This window comes from Poeciliopsis prolifica, unplaced genomic scaffold, assembly GCF_027474105.1.
Source record: "Poeciliopsis prolifica strain line A6 unplaced genomic scaffold, Auburn_PproV2 SCAFFOLD003, whole genome shotgun sequence".
In the NCBI taxonomy this organism is placed as follows: domain Eukaryota; kingdom Metazoa; phylum Chordata; class Actinopteri; order Cyprinodontiformes; family Poeciliidae; genus Poeciliopsis; species Poeciliopsis prolifica.
Window position 1 is genome coordinate 10,981,015 of NW_026562378.1, and position 27,268 is coordinate 11,008,282.

General features: G+C 38.8%; 1 protein-coding gene and 1 long non-coding RNA gene across 4 annotated transcripts in view; one reads left to right on the top strand and one right to left on the bottom strand.

The window, feature by feature from the left end:
• LOC129358513 (retinoic acid receptor gamma-A-like) overlaps positions 1-25,922 on the bottom strand; it is a 46,967-nt gene extending 21,045 nt beyond the window's left edge. The window contains exons 1-2 of one of the 3 annotated variants that reach the window (XM_055027632.1): positions 25,662-25,922; positions 8,442-8,798 (exon numbers count right to left, since the gene is read on the bottom strand). In XM_055027632.1, the coding sequence (XP_054883607.1) occupies positions 8,442-8,637 (196 nt within the window). In that variant the 5' untranslated portion in view covers positions 8,638-8,798; positions 25,662-25,922. Of the gene's footprint in view, positions 1-122; positions 210-2,290; positions 3,247-8,441; positions 8,799-25,661 lie in introns of those variants that run through there. The other 2 variants (XM_055027634.1, XM_055027633.1) reach the window with 2 other exon arrangements.
• LOC129358520 (uncharacterized) lies at positions 246-5,589 on the top strand. The gene is made up of 3 exons (XR_008605810.1): positions 246-594; positions 790-867; positions 4,655-5,589. It is a non-coding gene; the product is annotated as an uncharacterized LOC129358520 (long non-coding RNA).
• Positions 25,923-27,268: the final 1,346 nt, after the last annotated feature.

Sequence of the window (27,268 nt, forward strand, 5' to 3'; positions counted from 1 at the left end):
CAAAATATATAGTATGTGGTCATTAAATAACTGTTAACAGCTAACATAACCTAGAAGATTAACATCAGAACAAAATATTATTATGTCAACAAAACATCAGCATAACAGCAGGAGCAACTCACAGCAACATTTATCCAGAGCAGCATTAGCATCATGCTAAGCATCAAATAAACAGCAGCAGCAATCAAACTGCCATAGTCACCATGACAACGCAGAACCGTTCTGAGCTCCCCGTTAAATTCTTTGAAGCTGATTGGTTAAATGTTTATTATTTTTCCCTAGCAACCACACACAATTGGCTGATTAGCTTAACTTCTCGGGCGCTATTAGCATAACCCCAGAGAGGAAACTGACAGGAGTCAGGGCTAACTTCCTGTTGGAGGACAGTCAGCTGGGCGGAAATGCTGTACATCGGATTACATTTAGGCACACACTATTTAAGAAAACCGGTTAATACAATTTCTTAAACATGTTTACAGGTCATCTTGAGGTGCACCGCTCTTGTCCGTGTCGGGGAGGGCGGCGCTCCAGCGCCCCCTATTGACCAGCAGCTATTGATGACATGACATGCAAGCAGTTCTAACCTCAACCCAGGTAACACACTTGTTCTGGCTACTTGACCAAGCTGGTGGCCAGCAGCATCAGAAGATTACAGGCTGATGTTATATAAACTGTTGAACTTCTAACGTGTCTTGTCTCTTCAAAAGTCCAATAAAAATACCAACAAAAGTTAAAACTAAAGAATCCCAAAGTATAAGCAGTAAATTAAAAGGAAACTATTTTCTACAGACACATGTCGGCTGCTCATAAAGTTTCAACAGCGTTCGACCCCAGCAGATAATCAGGACCAGATAATGTTACAGCAAAGTGAGTTTGATTTATACTATTGAAGAGTAACGTTTTGGCTTTCATACTGCATTTGGAAATGTTGTTAGACTTTTGGAAATCAGTTAGAGACAATAAAGAGATTGATGTTTGCCAATACTAACTGCATTGACAGCTAATTTAAAACACTAAAAACAGTTTAAAATGGCAACTCTAGTAACTTTTCTTTGTGTTAAAGTAGTAGGGAAAGAGCTGTGTGACGCCGATTGCTTTCTTGCTCTCATGGTGTGACATCACCTCCGCTCCATATACAATTTACATGTTTCAATGTACATCAGAGGCTTTTCTTTTTAATTAAAATAACATCTTGCCGTATTGCACACGTAAAGATTTTCAGATAAAAAAAAAGTTTAAAAAAACTGGTCATATTTGTAAAGCACATTTAACATTAATTGCATGTAACCAAAGTGATGTGAACGTTGGAGAAGACAGGTAAGCAAACCACTCACTCCTGATGCATAGCGATGAATAAAGTCACAAAGCAGCTAACAAATGTTGAGCTACACCTTAAGGGGGACTTACTTTACTCAAGGGTTAAATTCAGTAAAAGTGAAACCTTACATTTTTGTGAAGAGAAAGTGAATGTTGAATGTGGTAATTGTGAAACATATTAAAGAAAGAATCAAGTAAAATAGATGTCAGCAGGCTGAAGTCTTAAAAACTGTCCTCTAAATCTCCAGCTCTTTGGCGGCAGATTTAAAGAAAAGGGACATTATTCAAAGAAATAAACTAACTCAAGAATAGACCTGTACCTCTCACTGGCAGAACACATCAAAAACTAATTCACATATTTATCTGGCTCCGGTTTGCACTGTTTCACTGTTTCACTCGTCGCAGCTCATTCAGCTCAATTCACTTCCATTAAAATCATCTCCGTGTGGGTCATTCCCCCTCATTATCTCCAGGCCTTCACTATCTGGTCTCTATCGAACCGAACTCTTTTGAGGTCTCTTCCAGTGGATGCAGCTCTCCTCCCCTCAGTCACACTGAAGTGCAACCGTGCTGCAGGCGGGCCGCGCCGGCCCCAAACTCTGCAAAGTCTGGACACTTTGTGTACGAGACAAACTCCCCCTCCCTCCACACCTCCTCCCTTTCCTTCCCTCGTTCAAGAGAGATGAACTCTGGAAGAAACCCCCACTGGGGCCCTAACACCCCCCCTCCACCAACACCACCTTCACAGATACACACTCAACTTGTCCTGCCTGTGGCTTCGTACTCTCCACACTTCTTTTGTATATTTACATGTAGAGTCTGTTTTCTTTGTTTGTCCTACACTTTTTGTTTGTATTTCTTGCTCTGTCTTGAATATATTAATGGATGTTTCTCCCTATTTTTACAAGTGAATCTATTATTCTCCTTCCTTTCTTTGATGGTTATTTTTTGCAGGCGTCCCTCCAGTATTTACCTGTTTTTCTGTCTCAGACGCCGCTGGAAGCGGAGCTGCGCCACATCAGCCCGCTGAGCTCTCTCCACACCTTGAGACAATTAGCCTCCCTGCCTCACAGCACCCTGCCCCCTGTTGCTGTTTGAGAAAAGAAGCACATAAATACGCTGGGGGGAAGCGAATAAAAGGAATAGTTGGATCACTTTCCTGAAAAAAAAAAAAAAAAACACACACACACACACAAAAACAGGCTCACTCATCCTCCTCCATCCCCACAAAGCGAATCTCTTTGAAACGTAAAACACTTTCAAACAAGTTTTTATCCTTACTTTTCAAACATCCAACTCGCGAGAGGACGGAGTTGTTCTCCAATAAAAGTCCAGTCCTCATGTCAGATACAGACATATGAGACTGAACAATGGGTTTCTCTGTGTCTGAGCAAGTCCAGCAGCGGCCATTCGCAAGCGCAACGATATGGTCACAAATGTGAAGCAATGAAATGTGAGTGCAAGACTGCTGTTTGTGATATTCATGTGTGTTGGAATGTGCAGCAGAAAGAGTGGCGGTGGGTACGTGTGTGTGTGGGTGTGTGGGTGTGTGTGTGGGTGTGTGGGTGTGTGTGTGTGTGTGTGTAGACATGCTGACAATTATTTGTGTGCTTAAAGAGAGTGCATGTGATGACAGACAGAAAGGAAAACACACAAGTCTCGCTCTGAGCCTTTAGTTTCAAGTTACTATCACATTCACCTCACACACACTCAAAAACGCTCTCAAATTCAAAATACAACCAAGAACCAGATGTCACTGGCACAATAGTTACTGTCGTGTGAAAAAATTAGGGCACTCTATTAAACATTCAGCTCTTTATGAATAAACATGTTGACGTCCAGCCCTATTATTGTCTTTCTCTTCTGGCGAAAGTGATTTATTTGCATTTAACAAAGCATATCAACAGGACAGGTTAGGACACCCTGCCTCCTCACAGCTTGTCTTATGCAATAAGTGAGGCTTTTCTCATAGCCATTTACTTATCTCTGATATCAGCTTAAGAAAGGTTTGTCCTGCTCCTGACTCTCAGCTGTGAGACGCTTCAGGGTTTTTCTTTTTATGAACAATCACTCAGTTAATCCCTGGTGGATTTGCTAGCATACTTCAGGTCCCTGTCATGTTCTAGAGCCCAGTTCAGCTTTTGTTTCTTACAAGTGATCTCACGTTTTGTCTGATGCACAGCACGATTCACGACCAGGACTTGATGGAGCAACAATAAAATCTGCCTTGTAGTTTGCATGAGTTTTTCTTTGTCTTTTTCTGGGATGCTCTCTTTGGTTTTGGTTGCGTTTTCGTTTGGGTGTCAAGATAATTTGAAACTTATCAGTCCAAAGAATGCTCTCCACAAAGATCTGTTCTTGGTTTATGTTCTCTGTGGCAAACTTCAGTCTTATCTTCATGTCTCATAAAAGCAAAGGGTTTCCTCCCCTTGCACGCCTCTAATGAAAAGTAAACTTGTTCAGTCGCTTTCTTAGTGTACAGACGTCCACTTTCAAATCAACAGTACTATCAGTCCACTGGAGGTGCATTTTCGAGCATCTTGATCAGGCAACCAGACTAGGGGAGGTTTTGAATGTCCTCTTCTTGCAGAGGACTCTTCATACATTGAAGGAACTGTTTTGAAATTCATTACAGTCTTCTTTCTGAAGGCTCCAGAAAGCTCTTTATATCTCACCATGAAGTTCACACTCACTCCAGCCGCCAGGAGTGATTTAAACTAACTGTGAGATGTTTAGAAATGCAGATTAACAATGCTCTGATCATGTGCACCTGATGTTATACAGCTCTATAAAAAAATGAAGAGCCCACTGCACTCAACCCGACTGGATATGAACTTGTTTTCTTTGCATTATGTGACGTCTGACAGCGCTGCATCACTTTCGTTCTTTTGACTATTTCTCATTTTCTACAAATAAATACTAAATTTTTGCTTGGAATTTTGGACACATGCTGTCAGTAGATCATAGAATAAAAGAACAATATTCATTGTACTCAGACATTTACCTATAAAAACTAAAACCACAGAAATTGATCATTATAAGTGATCTCTTAAATTTTTCCACACGTGTGATTTTAGGTTTCAAGTGTGGATAAATGTAGACGTGTTCTAATTTATTCGTCTTATTCTATTATTAAATAATCAGAAACGGATCATTCAATACACCAACAGAGAACTTCTAGCTCTTTCCCCCCAGATTTTCTTTTAAATAAGTATTTCAGTATGCATCACCTTTTCTAAGTCCATGCATGATTCAGAACTGCTCCGGTGTCTCTGATGACAGGCATTAAAAAAGATTAATGTTATCCTAACCTGGTGATTTTATTCTACTTTTGCAGAAGTTCCAAGACGTTCTGGGCCGATGTCAAGGAGAACTTAAATGCATCTTTACCACATCCCCGCTCAGCAAGAACTTACTGAATCAGTGAACACACGTCAGGGTGCTTTTCATGTGGATAACCGCTAACTTCAGATCTGGAGATGTTTTAACGTTCATCTCATTAGGCAACAAAGTCTGGACTTGCACTCATGCTAATAAGCGTCTGGTTTGAATTCACTCATAAATCCAACTTTTACTGGGACCATGTACCCTTTGGTTCACATTGCATTAGCAAAAGAAGAACTTAATTCGAGCTTATTAGCTGCAGAGTTACTCATAATGAAAACCAAAGAATTTCCACCAACCTGGGCATGCAGCCACAACAACCTTTTATCACCTTTGGGATGTCTGCAAATAATAGGAGCTCTTGTTTCAATTTCCTTTTAACATAACATGAAGAATATTGAGCAAAACCACTAAACATCGTTCCTCTGGCTCACGTCTCCTTGCCGGCTCAAATCACTGAAATCAATGTTGTGAATGGCTGCAGATGTGACATAATGGACGAGTGTGAGTCCTTAGACATCTCCTTGTACCTGAAAGTCAAGTGACTCAATCCACATCAGATGAATAAGAATTTCTGAAAACATTCAAATTAATAAACGTAATAGAAACCTTGTGATCCCAAGGCCACACTCTGTCCTCTACCAGTGAGATTTAGAAAATTTATTGTACCATTTCCTCAGAAAAAGGACTTTGCTTGTGATTGAAATGTTTAACCTGGAGCCACTCTGTCACTATCAGAGATAAGCTCTGATCTGCCTCATTTTAATGTCACATTGTCTCGTCTTTTGCATTTCGGGTTTGGCCGAGAGGAGCTGGGTTGGTGTGTCATCCCATATTCAGACCCCAGAGAAGCAAAAAGTCACAGATTACTACTTATGAGTCATTGGACACTTGAATAACCTTAAAGAATTAGAATAGTAATAGCTTTGGTTACATTTATTTTAAAAAACGTTTTAAAAGTTCAACATAGCTTATTTTATAAAAACAAACAAAAAAAAAACATGTTATTTTTTAAAATAAATGTACTTTAGTAAAAGGTTTTATTGTTCTTAAACGTCAGTGTGAGATTGTGGTATTTGAATGACATGAATTTAATTGTAGGCATTTTACTCATATTTACCAGACGATCCAATACGTATAAAAATCCTCATAATTCTTTATAAAGTTAGTTTTTGGTGACTTGTGATATCCATATTGCTGTCAGCTGGGGGAGAACTTTGTTTAGCCTGTCTTTGTTAAATAAAATATATAATAGAGGAGAGGAGAGGAATAATTATTATTAAAAATAATTCCTTGTTTCTCACATGAAAACATTGCTCTAAGTTGGTTCATTCCTCTATTATTATTATTCCTCTGTATCAGATTCCGGTATCAGTATTTGTGACAATTTTAATCCAATATTAACCGTAAATTACTATGATCTGGAAAGAAAAAATAAAAATAAATGTATGATAAGAGTATAAATATTTATAGATCAGATAGATTTATGCATGTATAATGAGGGTTAAGACTTGAAAACAACTGAAAAGCTTATTTTACTATTGGCAATATTATATAATGTCATTTTTGAAGTTGGACTGATGAATGTTTTTGGCTAAAAATAATTAAGAAAACATGTTTTGTTTTTTCGTCTCAAACGTTCGCTGACTTGTAGATCCCACAGGAAGATTTTATTCTGGATAATAAGGCTCGTGTTGAGTTTTGTGCAAATTGTGAAAAGAAAAAAAAAAAGTATTTTTTCTACACAGATTTCATGTTTCAGATCATCCAACAAATCCAAATATCAGATAAAGATAACCTGAGTGTAAAATGCTTTGTTTTGCAGAAAATCTAGACAAAAATATAGATTTCATCCAAGAAGTTACAGAGTACATACCATTTAATTAATCCTTAGTTTGTTTATTCCTATTCATCAGCATACCAGGAGCCTCTCCTTTCTACATGTGACACTTATCTATTTAAATGTTGTCCCATTATCCTTCTATCTCTGCCTGAGCATCAGTAAAAGCACCTGAGGCAACATCTGAAAGATGTAATCAGACACTGGGAGCATGAAGCCTGCAGGACCGCCAGGCCTCCTCCAGAAGGACTCCAGAAAAAGAGTTCAGATCAGCAGATTAGAGGAGCTCAGTCAACATGTCGTACATATCGCACCGCTGATATGTGACTGACAGCAGGGGAGCCTCTCCAAACATATCTCAGTTTGAAGTAAACTTAGTTTACAGAGCCAACTTTATTATATCATCACTATGTCTTGTTTCTTTTCGTCATAACTTACATTTTTCTTTGTTTGTATGTGTTAAGTTCTCCTCAGATGGCAGCTATGTTTATTTATTTATTTTTAAAATATAAGCCTCATAAGACTTGGTTTCATCAGGGGGTTGAGGATCTAAATTTAGATGTTTCACTGTGAAATGGAAAAAGTTTACAGATACCAGTGATCCTCCTGGATCTTAGTTTTTTTTATGTATGATTTTATGTCCATGCATAACACGCATGTTGTGTTGTTGTCCTAAAGGCAACACACAGACTTTTCGTTAAGATGCAACATGAATCTTAATGTTTTTCACCCATCAATCTGTCCCTATTTTTATTATTTTATGTCCTCGGTTGAAGAAAATAAATTGTCAATGTGAAGAACAACAGCGCCCCCTGTGGTAGAAAAGGAATTACATGTGCAGAACAAAATGAGAAACTCTGTCATCTGCCTAAACTTTCCTGCTTGAGGAGAGTCCTGGTTCAAATATAAAGAGCTGGAGCACGTCCATGAAAAGCAGAAAATTACAAACAGGGACCACATTATGTTGACTGTTTTTCCAGCCTGCCTTCTTACTGGCCATCTGTCTGGTTTACTGCATGGAAAAAATCTCCTCTCCTCTCCTCTCCTCTCCTCTCCTCTCCTCTCCTCTCCTCTCCTCTCCTCTCCTCTCCTCTCCTCTCCTCTCCTCTCCTCTCCTCTCCTCTCCTCTCCTCTCCTCTCCTCTCCTCTCCTCTCCTCTCCTCTCCTCTCCTCTCCTCTCCTCTCCTCTCCTCTCCTCTCTCCTCTCCTCTCCTCTCCTCTCCTCTCCTCTCCTCTCCTCTCCTCTCCTCTCCTCTCCTCTCCTCTCTTCTTCTCTCCTCTCTCCACATATTTGCCCTGAGGACCCTGAGTTTCCTCTGTTCTGCGCCCCAAATAGCCAGTCAGGGGACACGCACATTCGACACACAGGCTCGTCATGTGCGTGGAAAAAGAAATTGATTTTCTTGCATCCCAACTTTCCCTTCCTCCATTTGAACATCTTATGGTGAACTCCAAAGTCCTCATAAAGATACTCTAGTGTTATACATGTTATATTTATTTCACTTATAGTCACAAGTCTTTTTGGGTATTATCCTACCAGCTTTGCATGTGCTGAGAAAATGTTTCCCATTCTTTGTTGCAGAATATCTCAAGGTTAATAATAATTAGATGACCTAGACTTTGATTGGACCATTCTAGCAAATAAATAAACTTTGATTGAAACATTGTGTTTCTGTCTGTGTGTCCAAAGTTGTTGTCCCACAGGAACACGAGCATCTCCCCCACTCCGGCGACGTTTATTGAGCCTGGAACATTTTTCACTCTCCTGTCCCCCAGCATGTTGCTGCCATCACCATGTTTAACCCCGGTTTGCTGTGTCCCCTACACACAGCAAACCGTGCAGAAATAAAACTGAGAGAACGTTGCTGTGGAAGACCAGATGAGTTATTTGTCAACTTACACAACGCAGCCATCTCTTTGGGAAGGTCCGCTCCGAAACGTCCAAACAGGTGACTGCTGGCCAGCAGGTCAAAAGGTGAGTGACCCCTCATGGAGTTAAAGGTGAAGGGGTACATGGCACGAGAGAATCCCGTCATGTGACGCATTTGGTGCTCTCTGTTTGTTGCCATTGTGAAAAAGTGTTGCTGCTTATTCATCTTGATTTTGTTTCGGTTCTTCTCCTTCGTCTTCCTCTTTAGCTTCTTTGTCAGGGACGTATGGCGAGTTTGAATCGGGGTAGTGCCATTCAGCCCCACTCAGCTGCTGGCTGCTCTTCTGTTCGGCCGCGGTGAAGGAAAGTCCTGTTCAGGTCCGAATGCTGCAGAGAAAGAAGCAGATAGAGGCCAGAAGGTTCATTTCTGTAGGACTCAAGTTAAAATGGGAAATGTTTGTCAAATGAAATAAATAATATATTACTGGTTTAAATAAATAGCTATTTTAGTCACGTAAAACAATAATAATGATAATAATAATGAGCATTTTTTCTGGCCTTTTCCTGAATTCAAAACATGCTGTGTCATCATTTCCACCTGTAGATGGATCAACAGTGTTTTTGTGGAATTATGTATGCTAAAATTCCCCATTCATTTAACACTAGTTTCAATTTATATTGCATTTAGTTAAAGAACAGCTGAACTTTATTAGGAACATAGTGTATGTTAAGTCAAATAAAACATAAAGCTATAAAAATGATTAGAGAACGCTTCGGCTCAGGCATCTGAACAAAGAAACAGCTAAGAGAAACTGGTGCGTACTTAGCATCATAATTTGTGTGGCAGTCGGTTCAGGTTAAAATCTCACTATTGTGAACCGTAAAACACTGATGATATGCAGGATAAATCCCAGTAATTCACATGTGAAAGAGATTATGAAGGATATCTGGGAACAGGGCCGGAGGCATCGCTGAAATATTAAAAGAGAAAAACGACAACAAAGAAGATTAAGAGCAAAACAACGAAGACGAGCAAGATCAAGCGGAAACAGTGGGGGCAATATTGTGTTGCCTTTTTTTTTTTTTCCAATATTTCGACTAGTAAAGTAATTTCAAGCATACCATATGATTTCAATCAGCAGAAGTGTATCATAAAGGGTCCCTCTGTTTCATTTGCCAGCCTGACTCCAGCCAGCCAACCCACAAACAGTCAGCCGCAACTTGGGCAATTTTAACCCTTCGCTAGAACAAACACACATTAGCCTAGCATTCTCGCACCATACACAGGCCCAACCTCATCTGCTTTGCTGACAACTTTCTGATGAGAACATCTGCTCCTAAATCTTCCTTTGTTTGTTTCCCAGGAGTCACATTGTGGCTTATAACTCTGTCAGAAATGCTTAATGTGCAGCACTTCCTTCATCTTTCTCTGTAACTCCTGCCCCCTTGAGTGAATTTATGAGTGGGTGGGGTTAAGCTCTCTGTGGTGAATCTGTGGTAAATACAGCTTGGCCAAAGAATGTCTTGTTGTTTTGGGTCTGCATGGGAATCAAACACCCAGGGTGGATGAGAGGCAGTCAGAGAGAATAATGGCTTTACACATGTCTTACTTTCAATAACTCCAAGTTGCACTTCAAATAAACAGAATAAATTTTGCTGAGTTAAAACAAACAAAGAAACAAACAAACAATTCTTTCAAAATGAATGCATGGGTGCAGGCTAAAACATAAATCTTTTGACTCTAGTGACAGACTAGACTCACACAAACAGTAAACTCCACTCACCCTGACAGCTCTGATTGAGGCTTGATTTCAGACCGAGTACAGATGTAAAAACTATTAGACAGCTGTTAAAAAAAAACACACAAAAAAAACATGACTATAATTAACAAATGACATATCACTTAATGCCATTTGCCTTTAGTTTAAACTAATCGCTAAGGAAAGCTTAAACACTTAGTAAAAGAGGGAGAATCCTGGTTCAAAGTGGTTTTCTGTGAGGAGTCCTGTTTCTATTCAAAACTATTTGAATGCATGAGGGGAACTATTGTAAGTCCTGCCCCAGGTCAGCATCCTAATGAAGGATGCTGACGGTGTTTTGAATAAGTATTCACACCCCATGAACTACAAATGTAAAGATAATCACACCTGCATTACGACAAATTCGCCAAGAATTTACAGTAAAACTGCAGTGGTGGCGTTGTCAGGTGGTCACCGTCATTTTGACTCAAACTGTTTGTTATTTCACGTATAATTTTACTGTAATTAAGGTTCTACTTGAATTTAATTATAGGTGTACTGTATATTTTGACAAATCTAAGTTCTAAAATTATTTTCCAAATGAATGTCTGAAAAGTGTGGTGTGCATTTATATATTCACACAGTGTAAAGTTAGCGCTAGCACGTTTTCTTCTAGCTCTATGCCTTGTTTTATTAGCTCGGCCCATATCATTCCTGACCTGCTTACCTGTCACTGACGAAGAAATGTATCCCCCGTATTATGCCACTGCCGCCACCGTGTTCTACCCTGGTACTGGTGCAGGTCAGATAAATGACCTGCACCAGTAAATATTTTGCTGCAAAAAATAATTTTTTTTGCAATTATTTATAATTGCAAAAATATTTACATAAAACAAAATATAACAAAAAACTTATTTTGTTAACAAAATTATTGTTATTTCGCAATTATTTATAATTGCAAATAACAAACTTTATTTTCATAACTAGTTGTTTAAAAAAGATTAAGTCATTTTGTTCGGAACGCTTATTAAATGTTAAACGGTTGGTTTAAAGCTGCGTATGAAACTTTTATAATTTTTAAAAAATATTTTTTTTTTAACTTCGACTATGTACAATAGAAAATCTGTGGTAAATAAAAAAACAAAACAAGCTCCTGTTTCATTATTTAATGTTATATTATCACCACATAGTGATAGTTTTAGCAAAAATGTTAGAAAAACCATATTGTTTATAAAAGCTGCTCCTTTAAAAGGAGCAGCTCAGGATAGTGTCCCAAGGATTCAATCCCATGAAAAAGTACAAGAAGCGCATCTTTAGGTCTGTGCCTGTAGCAAATATTCTTCATTGACTGCTGACAATTTTTGTTTCTGGCCCCACAATAAAAGACAGCCTGGTGTGTGATTAAATGGTCGTAACAACTCTTTTCCATCGTGTTGTGTTTGTTCACTTAACCGTGTTACGACGAGAAGTGTTTCTAATCACCGACGAGGACATTTCACTTCTCTCTCCTCTCCTCATGTCTATTATTAGAGTGAAATCCGTCCACGTCATGTCTTCCCACTCCTGCGCCAGAGCGCCTACAGTATATAGCGCAACTTCTCACCAAAATCCACAAAGTCAGCTCCCAGAGTGTTGTTTTTAAAGTCATATTTCCCATATTGACATATTTTCTGCAGCGGCTTGGCTCCGCTGCGGTTTTTCTTCGCTGCGAGGGCCCCGCCGGGGAGAGTCCCCGCAACTGTTTTCACAAAGAGCTGCAGTGTTGGACGATTAAAGAACGCCAAGCGCAGGCTGGACGCAGCGCGCAGTTATTTCAAACGTAATTACATGTGCGCGCTGGGAACTGCTGCTGCGTTGTGCGATCATACGTGCGCAGAAGCCTCTTTTTTTAAATTTTTTATTATTTTATTTTTTAGGCGGGACGCAGAGACGCACGCAAGAACCAGGTTGACATGCAGGGGCGCGCGCAGATGTTCTGCGACTTTAATCGCGCTCGTGGGCGAGTAATCAGCGCGGGGGGGTCCCCGTCCCCGCGACGTTCACGCACTCCGAAGGTCCATTGACGGTGGCAATTGACCTTGAAGAATGGAGCCGTAAATGCAGGAACGGAGGAACCCGACTGCAAATGCAGGGACTTCAAGAATCCTCTTTAACCAATCAAAATTCAAAGAGCAAAAATATGTGGTATGAAAACCAGATGTATCAAAAAAAAAAAAAAAAAAAAAAAAACACATGAGGGGGAAAAATTGGTGCGCTGGAAAGAAAGAGGAAGATGGTGAGGCTTGTCAGGAAAGTAATGAAACAGGAGGCCGGTTTGAAACATCTGGCGAGCTGATGAAAGACGTGGAGTTAATGAAATGGGAAACTAATAGGAGAACGAGTTGATTGTGTTTAATGGTGGAGGGAGAAAGTGGACGGTGAGCAAAGCCATTAAAAACGCACATAGAAACTATTTTATTCTTGCTAATAAACTGGGAGTTAATGAGAACTGGCACTAAGCAGAGCTTTCTGCCTCTTGCTGGGCTGTTGCCCCCCACCCCTCCCTGTTACCTCCAGGGGGAATATACACCTTGGGCTGGGCAACAAAAGCAGCGCTGTGTCCCTGGGCCTCCAAGCCTCAATGCTGCTTTTATGAGACCTTTCTGGGTCGGGTCAAACCGGGTCACCTGGTCCTGGTACAGCTAACACACACACACACACACTTGCACGCCCATAAGTGATGTTCTCTTTCCCCCAGACTAATAAAATAAGATCCAATGTAAAAACAACGGCTGCTTCTACTCCTCTCTGCCCCACCAAGTCACTTCATGCAGTGCCCATGCTTACAGGCTCTTTCTCTTGCAGCTTTATTCTTCTCTGACCCTAAATATAGAGCAAATGAGATATTTACATAACATGAGGACGCCTACTTGTTCTTGTTTTTCTGCCTTTCAGTCAGATTAAACTTTTCTTCTTTTAGGCCAGCGTTGTGCTGGCGATTAGCCAGCACAACTTAGCACAATTTTGCTAATTTAGCGATTAGCAAAATTATGTCACTATTTTTACTATCTGAGGTGGAAAAAATGTAAAAGTAGGAAAACACTCTGAATTAATAAGTTAGCATTAATTTCTGTACTATTTGGTAGAATTGCCTTATAAACGTTAAGATTTGGTTTGATCCAAAACATTGAACCCAAACTTCTCACAGCAGTTTTCTCGGAGTCAAGATTTCAGGTAAATGCCATTTTTTTGTAAACGCCTTTTTCAACTTTGCCTGCAAAAAACATTTACTACATTATCCTTGAATTATTTTGTCTATTGTAAACATTAGGGTTTTTTTTTTCAACTATTTGGAAGTGTCACTTTTGTGCCTGAAGTTGTTATTTTGTAAATATTTTGTTTGGCTTTTTCCATTTTGATCTTGAATAAAATTAATACATTAAAAAAATAAAAAATAAAAAATAATAATAAAAAAAAAAAAATAATAATAATAATAATAATAATTTTGGTCAGCTAAGCTGACCTAAAACAGTAAAAGTTTTTATTTGACTGTCACAGTAAGAGGAAAAAGTGGTTTATCTTTTTAAACAATGTTTTTCTTGCTGAAGAATAATGACTCATGAAAATCAACAAATATTTGACTTGCTTCACTTGCATGTTCTCTTGTGTTTCCCATTGTGAAGAGTCATGGATGGCTATTGATTAACAACTGAAAGTTTTAAAATTTTTATGAAATAATAAAAAACCATGATTTATAGAAATTGAGGTTCCAGGAATTGTTTTTGTTCTCTGAATAAAAGTAATCAAATAAAAACTTCACTTTCACAGTTTGGAACGGGATAATCATTGCAACAGCAATACATGTGAAGAGCACTGACTAATAATATTGATTTTTTTTAATAAAACATACATCAAACAAAACTCAAACACACAAACTAACATTAATTCTTCATGCTTTGGTTAATGTAATTTAAACAAACCTGCCAAAATCAGAATCTCTGCATGTAGTTAGTTCTTCCAGATATAATAGCGAGGAACTCAAACACGCTCAGATTGCAGATATTAAACCAGAAATGAAGAGCTGTCCAACGACTTGTCCACACTAAGAGGTCATCTCTCATCTTTTCAGCACTCTACCTCAACAAACTCTGGACCATTTCTTTCCCTTCTGTCCATCTTTGCCAGGATTAACACATCAAAAAACATCCTGCAAAACATCTCCACTCATAACCAAGGAGTCAGAGTCTCTGACTCTATGACTGACCTGATCATAACAAATATATTTTGATCAGATCACAGTTCATGCACTTCACATGAAGCTTTGTTAACATATCTGGGATCTAAGTTGGTCTGTAATTTTTAAATCTCCCAAAAATAAACAGCATTTGTGAAATTTGAGGAGGAACTTCTGACCTGATAAAAGGAGAATTGGCCTCGATGCGTCTTTGTTGCTAATCATTTGTGTAATTAATAGGGAAATCTAACAAAACTCATTAATTTTCAGTTTTATTCTACCAAACTACAAATGCAGAGAACAAGAAAATGTCTCATTTCACGTAAAACTACAGTAAGCAGGAGCAAATTTAGAGTGTCTTGACAGAAAAGTAAAGTTCATAACATTTTTTTAACGATTATATAATTTTCCACAAACCGGCGTGTCTCAGTCAAGTTGAACGCCATGTTTTCCACTTCCAGTTTGTAACAAACAGCGGTGCCGGTCATAAATAAAACGCTTACAGACTCCAATGACAGAGACGCTAAGAAATAAGAAGTGCTTAAGGACTTCCATTTTGGTTTGCATTTCAAGTTTGTGCAAACCAAAGTTTGATTTAATGTTTCCAGAAAATCTTTATAGACTTTAACAAGTGAGTTCAAGAATTTATCTCAGAGTCAATTTTTCTCACTGCGGGAGTCATTTTTCTGTTTTTTCTAGTTGTGGGTATGTATATGATATTCACAGTGTAGAGCTATTTATCAGCTCTTTTTTGTCCTCCTTCCTCTTGTGTTCAGGGGAAGAAATATCGTGGAGGGTGTGAAGAAGCTTTCTCTGGGAAAAGCAGGACAGGAGATTAAGGTTTTAGAAAAACTGAGTTGAACAATCTTCAACTTGTTACAAAAGATTAGAGTTACAAAAACTGACTCATTAGAAATGAGTCAGTCGGTTTTCACTCGGGAGATACACTTAATTACATATAAATAAATAAAATAATCCTTTGCTCAGGTTTTGTCCTGACTGGTCAGACAGTAGATTTGTTAATCAGTTTTACAGTTTTTTCTCAGTTTGGGTGCATTTCTCAGAACCAAATTTAAATTCTTAAAATTACTTATTCAGTCTTCAAATTATTTTGTCACTTCTGCACATCAAAAAAAGGAGTTTCTCATCTCATTCCTTTGAGCAAGCTGCAAATCCTTCTGTACACCATGCAACTAATTATGTGCTCTTCTCTGCTTTTTTCCCCCCATTTTGATTTGCTTTGATCATGTCAATCAAAATGCATTAAACGTGTCTCTGCTGAATTGTCTCAACTTCCAGAACAGCATCAGTTTATCGTGTGAGTCTTAACAAGCAGAAGTCTTGAAGTTGTCATAATGTCAATCATATTTTAATTTATTTGTATTAGATTTTTTTTTCTAAATTTGTGCTGAATTGGTGAATTGCTCCCAAGTGAGTCCTGAGTTTCTCTAACAGGTCAGTGGATGATCCATTGGCTCAACCTGCGATCAAACAGTTCTCTGAAACAGAATGAAGTTTTTCTGTTTGACTTTCTCCATCTTGTGTCATCTATCCTGAATTACTGGTCATAAAGTAAAACACTGTAAAGAGAAACATGAAGATAGAAAATTCCCTGAAACAACAAGTCTTCATCTGAGGATTTTTTTGCTTGTTTTTTGTCTGGTTGCAGAGAGGATCACACCTGTCGACAACAAACTTTAAGAACTTCTGAATTTTCAGGCAGGAATGGTTGGAGTCTCCATGTGCAAGTAAACAAGGGTTAAACAAACATTTCAGCGAATGCTGAGTTCATATGACCTTCATGTAGTGAATCATTCTAACTTTTGCTCTGTTTCTGTTTTCCAGCAAAGAGGAAACACCTGATTGACAAGGTGTGAGTCTCAAACTCAGCCTGTGACTGGGAAGACCATATCCATGATGCACACCATGCTGAACTCAGCGACTTGTTACTCTCAACCCAGAGCAAGAATCTCCGTCTTTTCTTCTTCAATGGGTTATCCTTGTACGGACACAAGCTGTTTTTTATTTATTTTTCAGACCTCAGTAATATTGAGGAAACTGAACAGGAAACATTTTTATAATAATAATAAAATACTGGCAGTTTTTTTACCGTAAATTAGAGCCGTTTTTTTGTGTTTTTTTTTTTTTACAGTGTAGTTTCTTGCTTGTTCACTTTCATTCCCCTGTCACATCTCTTCAGTTTTATTTTAACCTTACCTTTCCCCACACATTTGCAGCCTGTTGTCTACGGCCGTCTGATTCTGGTCCAGTAATCACTGCCACGGTTTCGGAGCCTGTCGGGTTCGTGATTGCTTTGTCAGATCCATTTCTCCTCTCTGCTGTGACCCTACTGGTCCCCAGGGGTTGAATAGTTCAGATCTTACCTCTCAAACAGAAGCGTGTCTGCAGGAACCACATAATGTCAGACTCCACTGATTTCTGCTGCCATTGTGGCCCTAATAACTTTTTTTTCTTGCTATATATTCACACAGTTGCACAGATAATTAATGCATGATTTAAATGGAATAGTTTAGTAATTATAACATTTACTAAAAATAATTTGAATAATAAATATGTGTAATTGTATTCTGTTTGTATCTACTTTATCATGATTGTTATATTTTACTGACTTTTATTTGTCTGATTTCATTCATTTTTTCCCGAAAATAAATCTGATATTATGATCAAGTAGTACAAAACTTGGTAGTTTTGTAATATTTTTGCCAAATACTTTTTTTTTACTCTTGGTTAAATATTTTTTGCTTGACTACCTTTTATTGTTTGTGATCTAACATTTTTAAGTAGTGATGCTCTGAATAATTGTATCATCCAGGGAAATAAAATGTAAAAGGTACCCATACGACTTTTTGTCTTCCGAAGTGAAGAGTTCTTGGTTTTATTGCTGCAACACTGCTACTTTTACTCAAGCTGTGTTTATCCTTGTAAGGATGGCTTTGAATAGACGCACTTTATTTTTTTAAATGCATCACTCTGTCTACTCTGTCCAGAAACCCAACCGCTGCTTCATGTTTCAAAGATTTTGGCTGGAGTCTCTTTTATCACTTCACTCTTTTTAGTTCCATCAAACCAACATGCGTTTAGCTGTGTGTGAGGTAAATGTTGGGGTTTTGGCAAAGCGTAGGGGAAATTTGAAAGGAATTGAACTTTAGCTGAAAACATGCTTCGTACAAGAACAGAGGATAAAATGGAAACAAATAGGAGGCTGTTTATGAAATTTTGGAGGTTCAAAGAGGTGGCAAAGAAATCAAGTTCAGAGGACCTTCTGCTTGTTTCACATTTCAGATTGGTATTTATATAAAGCCTCATAAATATACAAATATCCTGGTTTTCTCCTTGAAAATAAAAACACAAATAAACAGAATCTTTTCAACTTGTTCCACCCAGACCAGTGACCATCTGATGAGCAAACTGTGAAATTGAATCTTTTCCCAATCAGTCCCCAGAATAGCAACCGGTTGAGTACAGCGGTTTATAAGAAAACAATATTTTCTTCAGAAATAGCCCGTCGAGGCATGTCTGTGTGTCATTGTTGACATATGTAACAAATATTCAGACGGTCCCAGTCACTATATATAAATATAATATATATATAAAAGTTAAATTTTTCCAGTCTTATTGGAGACTTTGACATGAAAGCACATTGCATTACTATTCATAATAGTCAGCGAGAGCAACAATAACAAAAAAGAAACTCTCCCAGAGTCTTTTTGGGTCAGTTGATTCAGTCCAACCCTGAATAAAGGACAAGGAACATCAAAGAAAACCTCTATTATTGTGTCCATTACAATTACATACACATGGCCACTTATAAAATTTAGGTAATAACTTCATTTAGCGACTTCTAGCGACTTTTAAAGCCAGCAGCTACTTTCTTCCCACAGTAGTTGGTAAAACTGATGTGTTTCATCCAAGCTGAGATGCTTTTGAGATTTTATTCTAAATTAGGAAATAGTGGAAGCAAGTTAAAGTAAGGATCGATGTTCTCTTGTATACGCACACAAAAAAAAATGCAGTTCTAGCGATGCTTTCTGCACCAAAGTACTAACGTATGCTGCTAAAGGCCATGTCCAATGAGGGTTAAACAGATGAAATCAGTCCACAAATTAAGATTAGTACATTTTTTATACGATCTGACTCTTCTAAACTTCTTTTGAGGTTTGGGATGAGAAAAACTGACCCAAAGTGTCTGGTTTTGCTTTTGCCTAAAACATGGCCTTAGTCTTTTAACACAATCTTAAAAAAAAACAAAAAACAATCAATAAAAAAATCTACTTTCTCCTCTCAGCTAAGAAATAATCTTGCACTATGACATCAATCTATTGGTAAATATAAATATCTTCCGATCATTTTAGCCCGGTCATCTCCCTTCAGTGCTCAATGTGGGATTTCTCCCATTGACATCAATTTCTCCAGGTTGCTGATTGGTTTCAACTGGACCAATCAGCAAGCAGGAGGAGTTGTGAACAACTGATGTCTTTTTTTGTACGACGTTTTAGAACCGTTGTCTGCCTGTGGTTGCAGTTTGGCAATGACAGCGGAGGAAGTGAACGAAGCCATTCAGTTCGTCTTAGCCACACTTCCAAATATTGAGCAATTAAAGATGGAGGAAGAGGAATGTGTAAGACGTTCCACTGCTGGCAGAGATGTGGCCCCGCAGAGTTGATTACAACTTTCCAGTGAATTTTATTGAGGTAGAGCATCTAAATCTTCTATAAGAAGCAAAGACCAAGACCTTTATTTTTCTTTACCAGGTTAGTAACTTGTGTTCCAATATAAATCTAAAGTGGTTTGCTTCTATGTCATCCCATTTCTTTTCATAAAAGCTTTTTCCTTATTGGCAGTCTGCATTTTATGCGCTCGGCGTCTTTTGTTTTACACAATAAAGATCTACTGAAAGGCCATTGAGGAGTTATCTGCTTTGTGGCGGGGAATAAAAGAATGTGTGTGGTTTTGTAGGACATGAAGTTCTAGTAAATATCTACTGAGACAGAGCGGAACAAAAAAGGGCGAACAACATTTAGTGCGGTAAAAAAAAAAAAGTCCCAAGTGAAAAAAAAAATTATTCCAAGAGGGGAAAATACCAGTAAACTAAAACCCAAAGTTGAGTCTTATTCTTAGAGAATGCAGTTAAAGATGAGCTGTGCTGAATACCCCGAGGAGAAAGTGCAAGTACGAACACACAAACACCAGAAGAAGAAAAAAAAAAACAACAAAAAAAACAAAAACAGGCATCGTCACCCGCAAACAACATAATTAGATTTTCCAACAAATGACCATACTATATATTTCATGTCAAACTGACATGCAAAAAATGTCTTTTGAAAAGCACAAATACGACTTGGCGATAAACCATCAGTTTCTGACAGCTTTCATACAACCACAAAATGTTTTTGGCTGCTGTGGACACATTTTTAATTTATGAACGCAATTATATTGTTAGCTCAGTCAAGAATATCCACACAGAGCATTAGGACGAGAAACAACACTTGATATGTTTTCTGGGCATTATTGCTTAAAAACAATAATAAGAAGTTATTAGCAGGAATCCATCTTATTCACACGTCTTGCAGCTGACATAATTTAACCACCTTTGCTGAGCTTTTAGAGCATTGAGAGAAATTCAAGAAGGACGAGGCTAATGGTCCAAATTGAACACACATTTTGGAAGGATGTATGTTTTACTTTTGAAAGAAAGTAACTGAAGAAGATATCTGGAAATAAATGCTTTCAGTAAAGCAAAAGTTCATCTTTTGTTATTTTTTATTTGCTCAGATTCAACTGTAAATTTGGGGAATTTTTTTTAAATTGCGAGCCATTTTAAGGTAGACTGATGATATTAGCATTAGTACAATTAGATTTCAGCCATTTGGCTTCATTTGAGTGTGTAGGTGCAGCATCTGTGCGTCATAAATCAAGTTTAGAGATTAAATAAACAATTTTAGCACAACAAATGGTGTCTAAAAACTAACAACAAAAGATAAATAAGACCAAAGTTCATCCAAATGATTGCGGGAAGGTCAGCATGAATGCTAGAGCATCATCTGCACTTTGGAAAAAGCTGAATGAATTCCAGTTTTGTGATCATACGGGTCAACAATAGAAAAACTGGTTCAAGTGGTTCCATTTTTTCATCCAAACCCACTTTAATTTGACGGTATTTTTTTCTGAAGGCTTTATATAATATTTTCTTCTTTTGATTAATTAAGCTTCTCAAATCTGTCTGTGAGTATTTACATATTATGACTCCTACTGAAACCAAAATGTCTGGAAACACATATAACCAAATTTCTCCACGATATGGACTATAAATATTTGAAACAAATATTTCAGATTAGTCATTATCAAACCTTTTCATAGCATGTACCACTTTCTAAGCACCACAGTCTTTGGAAGCAGTGGGTTATTTGGGCTTAGCCAGTTTAGTTCATTGTGTTGAAGTATAAAAGCATGAAAGAATAGAAATTAACATTCTTTGGTCTTTTTGGGGCTGCATTAATTGTGTTGCAAATTTTGATCATGCGTTATGTAAACGCTCCAGTGTAAAATGAGACTCATTGGACCAGACGCCATTTCTCCAATGTCCTACAGTTTAATTTTAATGAGCTTGTGTAAAATGTAGCAGGTGGTCTTCTTCTGTAGCCCATTTGTGTGAGGGTTCAATGTTCTGGTTGTATTGAGCGGTTATTCAACCTATTGTCGCCTGTCTTTAATTTGAAACCAGTTTGATCTCTGATTATCATTTTTAGTCCTACTGATTCAAATCGTTGTCACTCCGTTTGAACTTTAGAAAGTCATTTTCACCATGATCAGATTCTTAAACGTGTCCAGTTGACAGCATGTGATTGGCTGATTCTGCGTTTGACAAGTAAGGGAGTACCTACCAACTTGTGAGTCTATGCACCATTCGTAGTTTAAACTTAAAAGTTGGAAGTGGGAAACATTTCCATTCTTTTCAAATGGTAAAGATGAGGGCTTCTCACCAACTCTGACCTTAAAACCCAAGTCAACCGGCTTTAACAAGTGGCAAGATTTTTGTTTACTTGAACTTTTAATTTGTAGGTCATTAAATCAGTCACATACAAATCACTTAACTCCTTTTTATTACACATTTAATTTTACCTTGCTAATTAGCTGACCACATTTTTTTTCTGAAGACCACAGAAAGCAGCCGAGGTGCCAGCGGTGACGCTTGTACCAGAGGCTGAAAAGCAATTAAACACTTTCTAAAGTGTTTAATTTTAGCATAATTAGAAGACTAAGTCTGCTTAGTCTGCACTTTAGCAGACTAATCATTATTGTATAGTTTTTCCTGCATTGTACTTTTAATCTTACAGTGCGCTCTATTGGTTTTTCTGTTGTTTTATTATTACTAATCTGTGCATATTTCTGTACTACAGTAACACTAGAATTTCCCATGAAGGGACAAAATCTTTCCATCTCTTCTAAAATAGCCTGAACCATCAACTCAGACACTTTCATTCCATTTTCTGAAATGTTATGAATATTTACGAATTGACAAAAAGTTCTGCAACAGATGACTCCTTTCAAGGTAAACAGGTACAAATCGTTACCAGATCAACACCAAACGTCCCATGGCACATTGGTTCCCAAAGTGTGGGGCGTGCCCCCTGGAGGGGGCGCCGTGCCGTTGCAGTGGGGGCGCGGGTTGCGGTTTGGATCAATGGAAAAAAAAACAAAAACAAAAAGAAAAACAGTTCAGTGTTTCAATGTAAAGATGATGTGTAGTTTGTTTTATTGCAACCTGAAGTGTGAATTAAACTTCAGTAGAGTTTGAAAACAAAATATGTGTGAAGGTTTATGTCTGGTTGAACGATGTGTGTGCCCAGTTCATTATTTTTTTCTTTTTTGGGGGGGATTTTCACGTAATCCAGTCTTTGTGAACCACTGCCTTTGCAGATTGTTCCTTTCCGTTTCCTGAAACAAAGCGGGCATAAATAGACACATGGTAGGCATGTTGTTGTGGCAGAGACTGTTTTTTAGTTGGAATTGACTCTGTCTGCACAAAATGTCCCGTATTTTTATTTTCCCAAACAGTGTAGCATATAAAACAACCAAAACCGAAATGTGTTAAAAGGCAAAACTGAAACGCGACGAACTCCGAGATTCTGTGTCAGTGGTGCAAATGAGGCTGACAATGGCAGTAATGTTTAATAAGACACATAATGTTGTCATTATAAGGAGGCGACCCTCCAGGTCGGCTCTGGGGTCACGGCCTGTCGCTTCAGGCTGTGCAGGTCACATCTTATCCAGTGTTCAGTAGGACACTTTTCATTTAGCATTAAAGTCAAATATCCCCCATCAGTTTCTTGATGTTCCTCCTCAGAGTGGTTTAAACTGTGCTAAAAAGGACTAGTTGCTTTTACTCAGGCACAGCCCTCTGGACGTGATTAATAACACTGAAGCCCTCTGTAGACACTGAGGCTTATTTAGCATTCAGTTTCAGAAACTGCAGGAGAGCAACAGTAAAAGTCACAAAGTGACTTCCAAATCTCTGAAGGCATCGAGCCAAACTATGACCAAAACATGACTCCAAACAAATCCATCAAAAATAATTCGGCAGACAATTGTGCAGAACTGAAAACAGTGACGCCCTCCGCTCTCCGAAACGAGCAGCAAATGGCTGCATCTTTGTCTTGAAAGTAGCAACTGAGAGAACAAACCCGTACAAAATGAAACTCAGCTGACACGCACCAGAAAAGAGTGAAGAATTTGCTCCCATTTTTGATATATATATAGGAAATAAGGAAGAAAGAAGGCAGTGAGACAGAGGGAAAAGAAAAAGGGAAAGACAGAGAAGAGTCAGACATCGCTCTCAGCCTGAGGGGCTGTCATTCTTCAAAAGTGAAGAGAACAAAGATGAGATTGGAGCGCAGTTAAAGACGTTAGCACACCCCAACACATGACCATGCAACCACACACACAAGATGTTCCAACAGTTTGTTCTCTGCATAAATGAAACTAAAAGGAAAACTTAAAACTGTAACTACACTCAGTCCATTCAGTAGCTGGTGCTCTACAGAAATGACCCTGCCACGGAAAGCATGTTTACAATGTGATTCTGATATACTGTATGATACATTGTTCACACCCACTTGTTTTTTTCCCCCCTTCCTGCAGACTCATGCACTTTTCCCTGTGACATGCTGATGAACATTCCTCCAGATATCAAGGAAAATTAATCTGGAACAGATCTGTCAAGAGTCTGCGAGAGCGACCGGCGGCGAGGCCTCGTGTTTCTGTGGGTCTGATCGAGCACTCGTCAACGTAGTGTTAGCCGACAGATGCGGAAAGCTACGAATATTAACAGAAAAGTGAAATAATGAAGGGAAAGAAACTAAAAGCCTTGGGATAAATGAAAAGATTAATAGTAAAACTGAACCATGACGTAAAAAGAGAGAAAGCGTGAAATGAAAATTAGCATTTTGAAAAATTAAGACATGATGAAATGAACTGATAAAGTAGTCTTTGGGCCGTATGGGAAAGTTGGGGTAAAGTTGTTTTCTGTCCTAATTTGAAGGAGTCAACAGTTTCTGTACAGCTTTTAGGAGGTTAGTTGCTCTCTCCTCTTCTTTTGCTCTTGACCTGATTGGGCAGAAATCTGGTGATTTAAGTTGTGTGTACTTGACAAGCAAATTTAAACAGGTTTTAGGTTCAAAACCATTCAAAGGTTTCTAGAGAAAATACTTAGATGAGATCCAGTTGCCTTATTAGTAGTTTTACACAATAATATAACCAACTCAAAATAAAAACCTTTATTGTCGTATTTTGTCTGTGATCTCTTTTGACAGGATTTATTTTTCTTGTAATGTTTTCAAGCCTTCAGTAAGCTGATTTAGTAACAAATTTAGAAATAAACATCAGAGTCCAGAACGACATCTTGAAATTGTCTGTGGCCTTCAGCCTCACTGAGTCCAGTTGGGTGCTGCGTTCTGGGCTTCCATGATTGGGACAAAAATATGTTGTTTTTTTCTGCATTAAGCTGGCAGAAATGCTAACTCAACCACTCTTTGATGCTTTTGGACCTTCTGTTTTTGTAAATGTGATGGACTGTTGTCATGTTGTGGAACAGAAATACAGTCAATTGTCATCAGCTCAGATGTTGTAAGAGATGTTGTAATACAACTTGGTCTGAACTAAAGGCCAAATGTCAAATGAAAACTTTCCTGAGAACGAAAACTTGAAGAACCCCACAAGTGATCATTGTTTGCTCAGAAAGCCAAATGACAAAAAGTATTTCCAAATAAGATCCGGCCCAATTCACCAAAGTACCAGACAATCCCACTCACTTTCTCAGTCTTTCAAGCTGTGGCTTATGATGAACTGTCTCAAACGCAGCTCTGAAATCTAGAAATAAGATCGCAGAGGAAGCACTTGGCATGCAAATGACATCTTAATCATCATTATCAATCAAGCAGCACATTTGTAGTCATACACCACATATCGCACAAAGGATGCTATTTGAAGTGATTCAGTCTGTATAAAAAGAGCTCGTGTTTCAATGCGAGAGGGTCACCTAGTTTATTTGCACACATGATGCAAAGCAGCAGTAATGATCAGACAGCAGATCGCCTTATGATATCCGACAGAGTGAGAGCTTCCTCTGGTGGGGAGTGGGTCAGGGTGAGCGATCTCACTGAAACTAAGGTAGACTTGACGTACTCAGTCATTGTGACGTTGATGGAGTGATCAATCAACTTTGACAGTCGGTTTGGCGGTTGAGAGCCTTCAGGTTGCAGCAGCGTCTTCGTCTGCTGCAGGAAAGCAAATTGAAATGGCCTCACAGCTGACAAAGCCTGATGTTTACAACAGAGGAAATCGGTTTGCTTTTTTGTGGATGGAAGACCGACTCGTCTTATTTCCCTTTGCACAATAGTTTTGACTTGTTTATTTAAAACTCTGCAGTGAAAAGGAGTTTTCCACTCATGTGCAGGGCAAACAAATACAAAGTATTCATCATCAGCGTACCATAGGTCTGATGAGCTTTTATTCTCTTTCCAAGCTTTTTCTGATGTTCTTTCTACTCCTCTCCAAATCTCTGTTCTCAATTAAAGCTGTCCTCGAGAAACTCAGTCTCCCCCCTCGTGCTGTCCCACAAACACACACTGACTCACACACAAAAAGAGCGAAGGGAGAAGGACAAGAGGAACACTTCTCACTCATGCTCTGACATGTCCTCTGCCCGTCGTCTTCTTCTCTTAAAAACCGCCAGCAGACTAAAAGTTATCAGGAAGCCACAGGAGCAAAGACTGAACTTACCAGATGTTGGATGTGAATGCCTCAGAGAGTCAGTGTGGAAGGGAGTTTGAAGCGAAGCGCCGTTTCAGTCGCGTTTGTCAGTCAGAAGTCCGTCTCACAGCGACGCCAGAGCTCAGCCTGTTGCATTCCACCTCCCTCTCTGCTTTTCCCGTGTCTCTCGTCGTCGTCTTCTCACCAGCGAACACCCTCTTTCTCTTTCCCTCTGTCTTTTTCCCTCCTCTTGAAATTGCTGTGTACTTTGATTCACAAACCCTGCCTTTGTCACGTGATATAACACTTCAAATATACAGCACATATTTTTACCAGCCACAGAATGCCCGAAGGCAGGGAAAACAGGGTTCAGAGAGCTTAGGTTTCAACTTGCTGCCCCCTCAACCCCCACCCGCTTCGCTTTCTTTGTCTCAAAGTCACTCCTTATCTTCGGTCCATCTGAGATGCACTGTCAGTCAACGCTCGTGAGTGGGATTTTTAATGCACAGCAAACTGTTTGCTTTCAGCCTCCCAGTTTGTGTCTTTTTCTGCTCATCAGCCGAGGATAGGCTGGCTTGTACATGCATGTACAAGCAGTCGCAGTCATGAAACAGCGATTAACTCCCTGACATACACAAACACACATCTGGCAAGTGGTGCACACCTTTGGGGGTATCAGTATCAGCCCATAGCTTTCGTTCCATTCCTGCGTGCTTTGACTTTTGGACTGTGACTGTCTAACCTGAGGGATAAAGGAATCGGGCCAATCAAATGCCTCATTGTGACCTGAAAATGCTTAGCGTTAACACGCTGATCCAAACTTTCCCATAAAAAACAACTCGTACCTGCAAAGAGCTTTACAAAATGTTGAGGGACTTTCACTCAAACCTGTGGGAAAATATATATTCTTTGCATTTCACTGAAATGCAAATGACTAAATGTTACTTTCCATCGTGTCTGGCTTGAAAAGCACAAAGGGATTTTCTCCTTTCAGTTTGAACATCTTCACAATTATTCAGAGGACTCTTTTTCCTCCTACGGGATTTTCCTAAGCAAATCAACCCTGCGCTTTTCTGGTGAGGAAACATTTAATGGAGCACCATTTGATCCGTGATGAGATCAAACCTGGCCAGTCGGCCCTCGGAGGGTAAAGCTCGCTGCCTCTTCATGTCAGAGATAAAACTGTCTGCCGTCTATCTGACCAGCCTCAGCAACAAGGAAACACACTGCACAGCCATCCAGAAAATTACTGTGGAGGTGCAGGAGGCCTACTGGAAACAAGAGATGAGATCATGCATTTACATTTTTCCTTACCTTTCACTTTGACAGGTCAGGTAATTCAAAGGATGAGCCAGCATGGTATCTATATTTAATAGGTAAATAAGAACCCGTTTTAAATCTTATCTTATGCAGGCCCTTTGGATTTGGCAGTCTGTTAAAATCAAGTTGTTTCCAGTCAGTTTGTTGTCTGTACTGAAGAAATACCGAAGATAGTTTGGTTTGACAGGCATGAAATAGCATTTTGGCAGCAAGAAGGTGATTCCCAAAAAGATATTAGCAAAAAACTTGGCATGCCAGCAAGATAAATAGTAACGACATTGGAATGTCATTCAGACTGGATGGATGCAGTCAAATGT